The sequence below is a fragment of the Equus asinus genome, chromosome 23, assembly GCF_041296235.1.
Source record: "Equus asinus isolate D_3611 breed Donkey chromosome 23, EquAss-T2T_v2, whole genome shotgun sequence".
Lineage (NCBI taxonomy): Eukaryota > Metazoa > Chordata > Mammalia > Perissodactyla > Equidae > Equus > Equus asinus.
This window is the reverse complement of record NC_091812.1, coordinates 39,181,489-39,195,571: the sequence shown is the minus strand read 5'-3', so window position 1 is coordinate 39,195,571 and position 14,083 is coordinate 39,181,489. Positions and strand designations below refer to the sequence as shown.

The following is a 14,083-nucleotide window of genomic DNA, read 5'->3' as shown; positions in this document are numbered from 1 at the left end:
CTAGAAATATGTACATCATATACATTTTGTGTTAGAAGCTTTCAGTAAAAGGAGCTGGATTATCCAAAAATAATGATGATTATCAAATTTTGCATTGGGCTCTCATGCAGTATTTCAAAATTAACGCAACATAAATTGGAGGGTTTGTGAAATTAAGACCCAAGAATTAATTAAACACACCTAGGCAACTAAATGTCAAACTTATACAAGTTAGAATTATTACAAATTGGGAAACAGATGGCAAATTATAACCTAAATAATTCTAATTATCATATGATCTGATTGCAAATAGACTTTTGTTAAAAAAAAAAAATTTCAGTCAAATTAGTATTTTTTCTAAACTCTTAAACGTATGTATAACAGTCTGTTGTGTAAAATCTTTTTTTATAAATATCTCATTTTTTTTTAAATTTAGTTTTAAAGTCTGTATTACTCACGAAATTGGGCCATGACAGTTGCTTTGTATATTTTCAAGCACCATTGGAGGTGCTACTTCTTTACAGAGGTAATGATGTGCATCTGCAGTTAATCTATAATATCCATCAATTAATGACACAAAAGACAAAGCTTCTCTCAATGAGCTAAGTTCAATTTCCTAAGTGGAGAAAAGAAAAAAATAATAGCGAGTATTATTTTAAAAGTCAACTACAGGGGCCGGCCCAGTGGTGTAGTGGTTAAGTTCAGTGTGCTCTGCTTTAGCAGCCCAGGGTTTGCGAGTTTGGACCCTGGGTGTGGACCTACACTACTCATCAAGCCATGCTGTGGCAGTGACTCACATACAAAATAGAGGATGACTAGCACAGATGTTAGCTGAGGGCTGCTCTTCAAACAAAAAAAGGAAGATGGGCAACAGATGTTAGCTCAGAGCCAATCTTCCTCACCAAAAAAAAAGTCTGCTACATATTGAAAATTTTCTTCACTCCATATTGTTAGATTAATTCTCCTAATTTTCTTTTAAATCACTCAAATGTCTTTAATGGCTCTCAATTACCCAATCTGAATTACAAATTCTTGTGTCAGATATTCAAGAGCTTCTCGAATGTGGGCTTATCATGCCTGTCCAGTTATAGTTCATTTTACATTCATAATATTTCTGCATTTTTCAACATCCCTATTAGGCAAATGTGCCAGTCATCTCTATTAGAAATCTATCTAATCTGATATAAAAGCTGGTACTAATTAGAAATAATGAGCATCTATTCTTACATATCAACTATACACTGCTAAGGTTAAAGTACTCATGCTATGCACTAAAATGTATGGAGTATAAACTAAAATCATATATAGTCATGCTATGATTGTATCATATATACATATGTGAATACATAATCAGCCTAAAATGCATCTTATTTAATGGGAAAACACCACAGCAACTTCTCCTAAAATCAGGAATAAGATAAAAAAGCCCATTATTTAATATTGTACTGTGTTGTATTGTATATAGCTAATATAATTAGGCCATAGAAAGAAAGTATAAATACAGAAATTAGAAACAAGGAAGTAAACTATTTGGAGGTTATATTTTATACTTGAGGAACCCAAAAGAAAACAGCTCAGGGCTAATCTTCCTCCAAAAAAAAAAAAGAACTTCTTTATTTTACTGCAGGATGTTCACATTAGCATCAATAAACTCTTCTAGAAATATTTATTCTATAAATACCACACTTATAGAATAAATCTTTAATGTGTGTATATAGACTACGCATGTATTTGTCATATTTATAGAATAAATATTTCTTCTATAAATTCCACATTGAGGTTGATAATTATTAATTATTCTTTCATTGATCCATGAAATAGTTATCAAGCTCTTTCTAAACCAGGCCCTGGAGGGCCAGTCGCAGTGGCCTAGTGGTTAAGTTCGGCACACTCCACTTTGGTGGCTCAGGTTCAGTTCCCAGGTGCAGACCTACACCACTCATCTATCAGTGGCCATGCTGTGGTGGTGCCTCACAGACAAAAAGAGGAAGATTGGCAGCAGATGTTAGCTCAGGGCAAATGTTTCTCAGCAAAAAATAAACAAACTAGGCCCTGGAGCACTGTGCAAAGTGCAGACAGTAAAAACACACAAAAAAATATGATTCTTACCTTCAAGAAGCTCATAGTCTAGCAGGTAGAAGGTGCACACTACCATATTTTTATCTAAGAATAGGACAGAATGCTGACTAAAGTGAGTTACAAGTTGGTTATAATTTTGGTAATATAACTCTGAAATGGCCAGATAGGTAGGTCATACAGATACAAAATTTAAGAGCAGAATATAAAGGAATTAATTTCTTCCCTTTCAATTAAAATAAGTGAGATTTCTAGGGCTATTTAAAGAAAGGATTAATCTTCTAGAATCAATCATGTCTGACAGCTTGGGTAGGGCTGACCTGGGATTGATTTATATTTTGTTATATAAATTCCAGATAGTATTGTTCTGATTTCTCCTTTAGTCAGGCAGCATGACAGGCATTATGCACATCTCTATCAGTAAAAAAAAGTGTATAGGTGGAAATGAGTACTACAACAAGGAACTAGCACAACACAGAGTGTGGGGGAAAGTAACTAGTGCTTTGCTAATGATAAAAATGAGTGAAAAATACAGTAACGTACAAGAAACTCTGGGAAGACTGTTGGCAATGATACAAAAAGCTAGACGTAATAAAAAAGTTTACTAAACCGATGTTCATGTTTAGAGCTATATTTAATATGATAATGAAAATTTCTACAAGAAAATAACTTTGGTATTAAGATTCTGAAATACTTATTTCTGACACCTGTAAAACATAACCATTATTTACTTATGAAGCAAACTTACCAGAGTTTTACCATCTTGCTTATGGATAGTTACAATTCTGCTTTCATTTGAGCCTTCTTGGTGTGCTTGCTTAATATTGACATCAATAATATCAGGAAAATCACAATATAACTGTAAATTCTGCAATTAAGAGCATTTGAAATTAAAAACAGGTAGAATTTATGGAGCCATTTCAAAACAAGAAGATAACATTCATTTCAATTCTTTAAAATAAACAAGTATTGATAGCAATAGATAAGTATTAAATGAGATTTTCTCCCCCAATAATCTAACCCTAAGACTATACTGCATCTTGCTTTGAATTAAAATGAGAGCATTAAAGGATGCCAGGATGCTATAGTACTCTTCAATCCAATCAACATTAATAAGAACCATTGCCAGAAAATTGAAAATTTAACTACCAAAGAATGAAGATTAAAAAAATAAATAAATCTCTAATAACAATCTAAGAACAACATAGACATGAACAAACTTAAAACACATAACGCAAGCTAAAAAAACTAAATTATTTAACAGGTATATATCATCATAAAAACAAAATTAATCTTTTCCAATTAATCAAATTTTATGATTGTGTCTCCTACTATCAACAATAGTAAAAGAAAAAAAGGAGGCAAAACTACCTTAAAAATCACTTTTAATTTTCAAGCCTTTTCTGAAACTATAAGAACACCATTACTAATTATATTGTCACAAAAAATTAAATAAAAGACCATTTAAGAACAATGAGAAAAGAACTATAGATATGACCTTGATGGCTTCACACTATTAAAAATGTCCACTTCTATCAATGGGAGAAAAGAAGTGCAAGACCATGTTTCAAATGAGTAAAATTACTTTGCTTCTATTGCCATTTTACTTAAATTAACAAAGAATGAGAACGTATCATTAAGGATTACCTGTTCTGTCAGTGTCTCACTTTCTTTATGTTTCCCTCTTGACCACTGAATTCCACCGTTTCCAGTTATTATAATGGTTGCAAAAATCTCCTCACCTGAAGGACCTCTTCCAGGTTCTTTTACTTCAAATTGCTCTGTGTAGAAGGCAGACTGAAGAGTTTCCAGATTTATAAGATACTTAAGTTTCAAGTTTCTGGCAGTGGCTTTGCAATGGCTGAATTGCTCAATAAATCTGCGAAATCTGTACCTTATTCGTTTCCTTGTCAAAATATGATAGTCTTGGATCTTTGCTCGAACACATTTTGGTAAGAATGTCTTGTAGCTAGAGATAAAGAGCACACACAGAAAAGCAAAACAAATTAGGAAATAAATCTAAAACAAAATTAAGAGAAGTTACCTCCTTTCTCCATGATAGCTAAGTACTACAGCACAGTGGTCAAGTGGAGAACGGTGACATAGCCACTACCTACACAGAATAAAACCTTAATGTTTCATCTGATGATGTGAATACATATATAAATTCTCTCTGAGGTACCATAAATGTTTAAAATAGGAGATGTTAATTTTCTTCCCCTAATTAAATGAAAACTTAGTCTAGTTAGTAATGGAGTCTAAAAATTTGTTTTCTCTGATTATCTTATATACTATCTTTTCGGCACTGTGTTACAAATATTTCCTATGATGCTGTACAGCAAAATTCATATAAATTCTGGAAATTATTACATTTTGTTGACTGCTACTGTTGTTCATTATGCAAACATACTTTTTTTGTATACATTATTATCTTAGGCCAGCTTCAGTAATTCGTAATAATTCCTTTGTAATCCAAACAATTCCATTTGGAAATGTTCTGACTCTTTTGCATCTCCATCTCTATGAAAAATATCCTAAAGAAAGTAGATAACTTATTTTCCTCCTGCTCAAATATCTGACAAATGAAGAACATTTTACTTCTGCAGGTAAAACTGTATTAAATTTTCATGCCTTCACCTATGCTAATCCTTCTCCCCATCACCCATCTCCTATCTGGTTAGCTTTTATTCATTCTACAAGTCTTAGCTCAAGCATCATCAAAGCTAGGAAACCTTTCTGGATCTCTATGACTATGTTAGATGCTCCTCCCTTTGTCTGACAGAATTCTATGCACCCCTCCATCATACCACTTATCACACTATGCTGTACTTGAGTATTTACAGCCAGTGCTGGAGAAGGCTCATGCTGAGACTTTATTAATACATTTTAAGGATTTTGAGCTGATTGTTAAACATCCATCATTAAAATTTAAGTTATGTAAATTTACAAATAAATAAACTATATTAAAAATACAGGTAATATGGGCCGGCCCCATGGTACAGTGGTTGAGTTTGGTGCTTTGGCAGCCTGGGTTCACAGGTTCAGATCCTGGGCACAGACCTACATCACTCATCAGCCATGTTGTGGTGGCGACCCACATACAAAATAGAGGAAGACTAGCAGAGATGCTAGCTCAGGGCAAATCTTACTCAGCCAAAAAAAAAATCTATGTGTGAATATATATAGGTAATAATACTCAAAATGCATCCCTTCCAATTTTATACTTTTAATTTTATTTTAAATTTTACTACTAACTATGCTTTTGATGTCATTTATGGTTATCATATATAAGTATTGGAAAGAGTTGGCTATTGCTCATCTCTTCCCAATTCTGCATCTGATGACGTCAGGTTGATACCCTGAAATTGGCCATGGAGAGATTATTTACATGATGGATATCAGCAAAGATCATAAACAAATCACACTTTTTTTCCCCCAAGAACTGGTTGTTAAACATTTACCAGCACACCACTGCTTATTCCCTTTCCCACCCTACTCTAAACCCCTTGAGGAACGCTCAGTTTTATACTCAAATAGCCACAGCTGCTGGAGCAAGACAAGATAGATAGATTGCACTGTAACAAACTCATAATCACTAATTTCAAATGGGCTTTCATTACTACTGTCACTTTTACCATATTTCTCTGTTGAACTAATTTTCCCAAGTCCCACAACTATGTCAAACCTTCTCAAACTTCCTCAAACCTCCTACCTTTCTTCTGCCTCAAACTCACCTACATTCCTCCTCACTTGCAGCAGACTTTATCTCTTTCTCAGGGGAAAAATAAAAACAAAAAGGTTTCTCTAAGCAGAACTCACTCAGTATCCTGCTAGCAAACCTACATACATCTGCACTCATTCTCCATCCTTCTTCCCACCTATTACAATAAATAGGGTATAAACCTACTCATTAAAGCCATTTCTTTGACACGTACTTACTTATACCCTTCTCTCTTCCTCTAATATACATTCACCCTCTGGGGAATTTTTTACTCTATTTTTTCTCTTCTATCCACATGCTTTAAAAATACTAACACTCTTCCCATCTTAAATGTAAAATCTCTTTATCCCATATCTCCCTCCAGCTACATACTATCTGGCCTCTTTTTGAAAGTTTATTCAGCCAGTTCCATTTTCCTGCCTTCCATCTACTCCTCAGCTCACTCAAATCTGGCTTCTGCACCATCATTCCATAGAAACTGCTCTTGCCAAAAATCAAGAAAAACTTCCATGTTGCAATTTACATAAACAGCAATGGCTACTTGATTTAATAAAGTTTTGAAAACTTATCTGGAGACAAAAAGAAGAGTTTAAGATAACAACATAAAACAAGGCTTTCCACTTTGATGCTTATAATAAGGGACCAGATATACATCTTTTGAGAATACCATAGGAGTGTGAGGTTCTTGAATATGGTGAATCCACTTTCATGTCACGCTACCAGAAAGAGACGTTAGAAACACTAAAATTTTTCAAGAGACACAAAGTTGTTGACTCTGGAAGCATAAAACATTTCCCTGATGCTTTTCTTATATTGAGTTTTTAAAGATTCCTAAAAGTGAGGTTCTAAAAGGCTCTGAAATTCAGCCTTGCCGTAGACAAGTAGTGTAAAACGAAATCTGCTTCTTATCATTACAATTGGAGTAGGCTACTGGAAACTTAGTATGGGTACAGTTGTTGAGAAAGGTCTAGTGATAGGAGGTATGTAGTTCAGTTGCTATGTAAGTGGCCTTGGCTCTGGCCTAGTGTTTGAAACTCCGCAGTCTCCTTTAAACTCTTTCCATTCTCCAGTTCTCTTCTTCCCACCCTTTAGCAAATTGAGGATTTTCAAGAGCAGATGAAGAATGAAAATGGAAAAATCTTATTTGTTTCCTTCATTTCTGTACTCTAACACCTAAGTCAGAATGTTTAATTAGGAATTAGCATACAAAGGAATAAGTATCTAATACATAACATACACAAAGAAATGCACAAACACATATACACAGGTGCATATGCACATAAAAGCATGGGCTCACAGACATAGACACACCTAATACAGAGGCACAGACATGCACCCTACATATATTTTTTTTAAGTCTGGGAAAGAATATGTATTTAGTTATACTAATCAAAGATTCATACCCTACTGGATATTTCCAGGAACAGGCAGTTTATTCATTCTGCCAAGAACTAACCATTCATCTGTTCTCCTGTCAATCCTGAATATTTAAACACTGAGTAGAGTTCCTTGATTATTTCTCAGAAATAAGCATTAAATAAGAATTCAAAAAAATCAGTGAGTTCAATTATATTAAGAAGGCAAGCAAGGCAGGCATGTTTTGCTTCAGAACAAGGATAAGTTATTTATCTAATATTAAAATATCATGGTACAAGAGACAAAAGAAAAATTAAATTAGACTGCGAAATTTAAACTCATGCTGCAAATGATACTTTTAAGAAAGTGAAAAAACAATCTATAGAATGGGAAAAATATTTTCAAATCATGTATATATAATTTGTATCTGGGGATTTGTATCCAGAATATGTGAAAACAAAACAAGAATACTTAAAACCAAAGAGAGAAACACAGAAACTGATACACTGCAAATTGGGTATGTAACTGTTTTGACTGTTATGTGACAATGACTACATACATACATACTGTTACATACAAAACAGGAGTGACTGAAGCCAGTTATTGAGAGAAGGATTTCAAGGAAGAAAGAGAGTTTTGACCAGATTCATGACATCCTCAAATTTTCAATCTCAAACGTTACATGTAAAACACATATTTAGTCTTCAAAGAAAAAAAGATTCAAAGCATTCTCATAATAGTCATATAGACTTTTAAAAACAGTAGAAGCTTTATAATCATTAAAGCTGGGCTATAGGAGTAGTGTTTCAAAAACCGCTACTAGGCATGATTATCAAAATTCAAGGTGCAGAAGAAGAATTTGAAGAATGTGGAGTATGGATCACCTGTATAAGACATGTTGGATCAATTATAAGATGAAGAAGGTCTGAGGATCTAATGTTAAATGTGGTGACTATAATTGATAACACTGTATTGTATAATTGAAATTTGCTAAGAGAACAGCACTTAAATGTTCTCACCAAAAAAAAAAAACAAACACATATATATGCGAGGTGCTAGGTGCATTAATAAACTAGATAAGGCAATCCTTTCACAATGTATACATATAGCACATCAACATGATATACACTTTAAATAGCTTACAATTTTATATGTCAATTATACCTTATCAAAGGTAAAATAAAAAAAAGTCTCCTGGAGCACTTGCAAAAATTCATATTTCTGGGCTTCACCTCAGATTTATTGGATCCAAATGCTTGGGTTAGGGTCCAAGAATCTTCAATTTTAACAGGCACCTCAGGTGATACTAACTGAAATAAAATAAGGACCACTATTTGATAAATAGTGATTCAGAATTATTTATACAATTTGAAAATCTATCAGAAATTATGCTTCTAGGTGTTCATTACTTTGACTTACCTAGCCTTTTCAGAATAAATGAATCAAATAACAAATAAGTATTGAACATCTATGATATTTTCTGTAGTACTCCAACTCTCTCAATAATTTCTTTTAGTTATAAGATAAATAAGTACTTGGGATGTAGGTACAATATGATAACTATAAGTTAACACTGTTGTATGATAAATAAGGGAGTAGCTCCTAAGAGTTCTCATCACAAGGGAAAAAAATTTTTTTTCCTTTCTCTTTTTTTGGTATCTATATGATAGATGTTAACTAAATTTACTGTGGCAATCATTTTAGAATACATGTAAGTCACATGATTATGCTGTATTCCTTAAACTTATACAGTGTTTATGTCAATTATATCTCAATAAAATTGGAAGAAAAAAACTAATTTATCCCACAAAATATGTGTTATACACAAGGAAGAAAAGTTACCCAATTTACTTTTAATTATTATAAAATAAAAATGTATGGGCGAATACAGAAAATACAAATAAATTATATAAAAACTCCAACTGTTCACATTTATGTATATGGATCTGCATAAAGAAATTACCTGATAGAGCTATAGATGGTCAGTGGGGTTTGATCCTTTTCTTTGGCTATTCTCATCATATCTAACACTGCCATCCCAAGACATTCTTCCTGTGTTTCATGAGTCACAGGTACTTTTACCCATCCATGCAAAAAGTCATGCCGCCACTAAAGGAAAAAAAATTTAGAAGGAAATATCTCATAAGTCTCACATCACATTTTAATCTACTACCGTATTTTAATCCATAACCTAATTTCCAGAACATATACAGATATATTCTGTTCATGAGGATATTCTGTGGAACTCATGCCCAAAAGACAAGAAATATACAAAAAATCAGTGAGAGCAGTGCTAAGAACATAATCAACCAAATACCCATTAAAGGTACAAGTGAAATAGAGTCCCAAAAGCCAAAGCATATTATTTTAAACTAGCTTTCCTTAAACATCACAGTATGTAACAATTAAAATTTCATTTAATTAAAACTGTAAGAAAAGTAGTTTTTCATCTGGGTAGCTGACAACATTTGAACCAAGAAATTTCATCTGCATTCAGCCAGAAAAATAAGAAAATAGTTACAGTCACAAAATAAGAAATGAACCAAAGAAAGAACATAACTTTTTTTCCTGAATATATATGAATTAATTAAAGATTGTTCACATGGCAGCTGAGAAGCCATATTTGATGACATAAAGACAATCTTCAGAAGAAAATGAATTTAGAAGGGAAATCTCACTTTTGGCTTTTATTTGCTTAACTTTTCCAAATCTATCTTTCTACAGTACTGTCTTACATCCTTTAAAGATAGTTTAGTGGCTGAACTATTTTTGTAGTTATTTAAAAATGTCAACATATTCTTACACTCTGGTGATGTCACTGGTCAAATTTGCTTTATTCAGTCTACAATATGCATATAGTCTAATTTGGTAACAATACAATCTGAGAATAAGTTAATTACTACCTTATTTATTTTCTGGGCACAGATTTAGATAAGCAGAAGCATTAAAAATAGAAAATTTCACGTGTTACTGTCTAGACACAATTTAGGATTCCACCATGAAGTTATTTTGCCATCCTAGATAAGAAATGCTCCCTAGGAAGACAAAATTGGAAATCACCCAGAATTTTTCTAGATCAGAAATATGAGCTATAACAGTATTAATATTAGGGTAAAGTAATTGAAAGAATAGGAGAATTTGCCTTATTAATGGGACTTAACTAGCATGACACCAAAAAACCCCAGCTTTGCAGCACAGATGAAATAATATAATCATAGAAGCAACAGAAAGCCATAAACTCATAGTATGCTATTCTCAGAAGCTTGTCTCTTTCTTTTCTTTTCTTTTTTTTGGTGAGGAAGATTCCCCCTGAGCTGACATCTGTGCCAATCTTCCCCTACTTTGTATGTGGGATGCTGCCACAGCATGGCCAATGAGTGGTGTAGGTCTGCGCCGGGGATCTAAACCCGGGGCCACCAAAATGGAGCATGCCAAATTCAACCACCAGGCCATGGGACTGCCCCTGTCTCTTTCTTTTCTTAATGTCTACTGAAACAAAGGAAGTTGTATAAATGTTGGTTGGTTGTCAAATGATTTTTGACAAGCGTGTCAAGACAATTCAACAGAGAAAAGACAGTCTTCAACAAATGATGCTGGAAAAATTGGATACCCACGTGCAAAAGAATGAAGTTAGACCCTTACTTTATACCAAATATCAGAATTAACTCAAAATGGATCAAAGGCCTATATGTAAGGGCTTCAACAAGATAACACTTATAAGAAAATAGGGGGAAGGATTCATGATACTGGGGGTGGTAATTTCTTGGATATGACACCAAAAGCAAGTAACAAAAGAAAAAAACAGATAAACTGAATTACATCAAAATTAAAAACTTTTGTGCATCACAGGCCACAATCAACAGAGTGAAAAGACAACCTATGGAATGGGAGAAAATATTGTCAAATCGTATATCTGGTAAGGAGTTAATATCCAGAATTCATAAAGAACACTTACATCTCAACAATAAAAAAACAACCTGATTAAAAAATAGGCAAAGCACTTGAATAGACAGTTCTCCAAAGAAGATATATAAATGACCAACAAGCTTATGAAAAATGCTCGACTTCACTAATTATTAGGGAAATGCAAATCAAAACCACAATGAGATACCACTTCACACCTATCAGAATAGCTATTATCAATAAAACCAGAAAGTAAGGTGTGGTGACAAGGTGGAGAAACTGGAATGTTTGTGTACTGCTGGTAGGAATGTAAAACAGTGCACCCTCTAGGGAAAACAGTATGGCAGTTCCTCAAAAAAATTAAAAATAGAATTACCATATGATCCAATAATTCCCCTTCTGGATATACATCCAAAAGAAATAAAAGCAGGGTCTCTAAGAGATATTTGTACACCCAGGTTCATTGCAGTATTATTCACAAGAGTGAAAAAGTGGAAACAACTCAAGTATCTATCAACAGATGAAAGGATCAACAAAATGTGGTATGTACAATGGAACATTATTCAGCCTTAAAAATGAAGGAAATTCTGACACATACTACAACATGGCTGAACTTTAAAGACGTTATGCTAAGACAAATAAGCCAGCCACAAAAAGAAAATACTGTATAATTCCACTTATATGAGGTACCTGGAATAGGCATATTCATAGAGACAGACAGTAGAAAGGTAACTGCCAGGGGCCAGGAGGAGGCAGAAATGGGGAATTATTGTTTAACAGGTATGAAGTTTCAGCTTAGGAAGATGAAAAATGTTCTGGAGATAGAAGGTGGTGACGGTTGCACAACAATGGGAATGTACTTAATTAATGCCACTGATCTGTCCACTTAAAAATGGTTAAAATGGTAAATTTTATTAAGTATATTTTACCACAACTAAAAAAATAAGTTGGCTGCTCTCATACCGCAAAAGAAATATTTTTTAATTTGTTGCTCACAAACTTAACTAACCCTGATAGAAATCTTAGAAATGTGAACCACGAGGATCTGTGGGGTTATTTTCTCTGATATCAGCAAATCTGATTTAGAACTCCTTAATCTGACACTTTAGGGATACCAAGAGAATATCTTTATCCAAAAGCACTAACATCTTTTCTTTTCTTTCTTTAGTTTCTACTCCTCAGTCTAAGAACAAAACATTTCAATCACAGTTTAAATCAAGGTAACAGATAAGAAAGCACTACAAAATGTTCAAGTACACCACAAAAATTTAACATAACAGTATTAATAAACAAATAACTGGAACACAGCTCTCAGACTAAGTATCAAATCTAGCCACCCTCCTAGGAGGAGCTACACAAACTATTGTAGCTTAATTTTTATGCAGTTACCTACTTCTTTTACATTTCACTACCCAATATTTAAGTCTAAAATTTTTCAAGAATTAAAACAGCCTCTCTAAAGAAATTTTACTGTCTTATATTCCAGCCACTTATGTCTACATGAACCATGCTGTAAAACTCAGTCCAAACTTTGTGAAATCCTTAAAATGATCTAAAGGACTAAGATAAAAAAAAAAGAAAATTCAAAAGGGCCAATTCAAGGAATCTTCATAAAATAGATTCTATTCTCCATAAACTTTGGGATTAAAAAATAGTGATAAAAAGACAATTTTGTTACCTCTCTGCAACTGCTATGCAAGACAGAACATCAATTTTCCCATATATGAAGATTTTTCTCATTAAGAGATACATTACACAGCAAGATATTTATCATTTAACACATGTACAAGTATCATTTAACACATGTACAAGTAAGATAATAATCATACCTGAGCAAAAAGGTAAGACATGACAAAGTCATCAAGAAGAGGAGCTTCAGCACCTCGAGATATTCCATGCCGATAGGTTCTGTTGCTGCCATTACAATACCAGTAAGGAAAGTAAAATCTACAAGACAATTAAAACATTCAGTCAGCCTCCAAAAAGATCAAATATAAACACAGTGTGTATATATATCCACTTCCATCATACTGAAAAGTGTTATCCCATTATCAGAAAACAAAGATAACAGTGTTTAAATACAAGCTTAGGACAAAAGAAAATATGGATAAGACTATTACAATAAGATACACAGAAAATACAAGAAATATAAATGTAAAATCAATATACTGCCTTCTGCCACGTACAGAATGTAGAAGCAATAACAGGAAATAGAGAAATGTAGAAATAAAACATAAACAGGGGTTAATATCCAAAATATACAAAGAACTCATACATCTCAACAACAAAAAACCAACAACCCAATTAAAAAATGGGCAAAAGATCTGAACAGAGATTTCTCCAAAGAAGACATACAGATGGCCAACAGGTACTTGAAAAAATGTTCAACATCATTAACTATCAGGAAAACGCAAATCAAAACTGCAATGAGATATCATCTCACCCCGGTCAGAATGGCTATAATTAACCAGGCAGGAAACAACAAGAGTTGGAGAGGATGTGGAGAGAAGGGAATCCTCGTACACTGCTGGTAGGAGTGCAAACCGGTGCAGCCACTATGGAAAGTAGTATGGAGTATTCTCAGAAAATTAAGAATACATCTACCATATGATCCAGCTATCCCACTGTTAGGCATTTATCCACAGAACTTGAAAACACAAATGCATAAAGATACATGCACCTCTGTGTTCACTGCAGCATTGTTCACAATAGCCAAGACTTGGAAGCAACCTAGGTATCCATCAAGGGACGAATGGATAAAGAAGATGTGGTATATATACATAATGGAATTCTACTCAGCCGTAAGAAATGATGAAATCTGGCCATTTGTGACAACATGGATGGACTTTGAGGGTATTATGATAAGTGAAATAAGTGAGAGGGAGAAAGTCAAATACCATATGATCTAACTCAAAAGCAAAAGATAAAAACGACAGACAAACACATAGCAACAAAGACTGGACTGGTGGTTACCATAGGGGAAGGAGGAAGGGCAAAAGGGATGATTAGTCTCACATGTGTGGCAATGGACTATAATTAGTTTTTGGG

The 14,083-nt window shown here is 33.6% G+C and overlaps 1 protein-coding gene across 8 annotated transcripts in view; it reads right to left on the bottom strand.

Annotated features, from left to right (window-relative positions):
- JAK2 (Janus kinase 2) overlaps positions 1-14,083 on the bottom strand; it is a 136,899-nt gene that overhangs the window by 48,612 nt on the left and 74,204 nt on the right. For 6 of the 8 annotated variants that reach the window (XM_014860724.3, XM_070495412.1, XM_070495414.1 and 3 more), the window contains 5 exons: positions 12,865-12,982; positions 9,096-9,241; positions 3,703-4,024; positions 2,804-2,923; positions 438-595 (listed from right to left, as the gene is read on the bottom strand). In XM_014860724.3, the coding sequence (XP_014716210.1) occupies positions 438-595; positions 2,804-2,923; positions 3,703-4,024; positions 9,096-9,241; positions 12,865-12,982 (864 nt within the window). Of the gene's footprint in view, positions 1-437; positions 596-2,803; positions 2,924-3,702; positions 4,025-8,296; positions 8,438-9,095; positions 9,242-12,864; positions 12,983-14,083 lie in introns of those variants that run through there. The other 2 variants (XM_044756571.2, XM_070495415.1) reach the window with 2 other exon arrangements.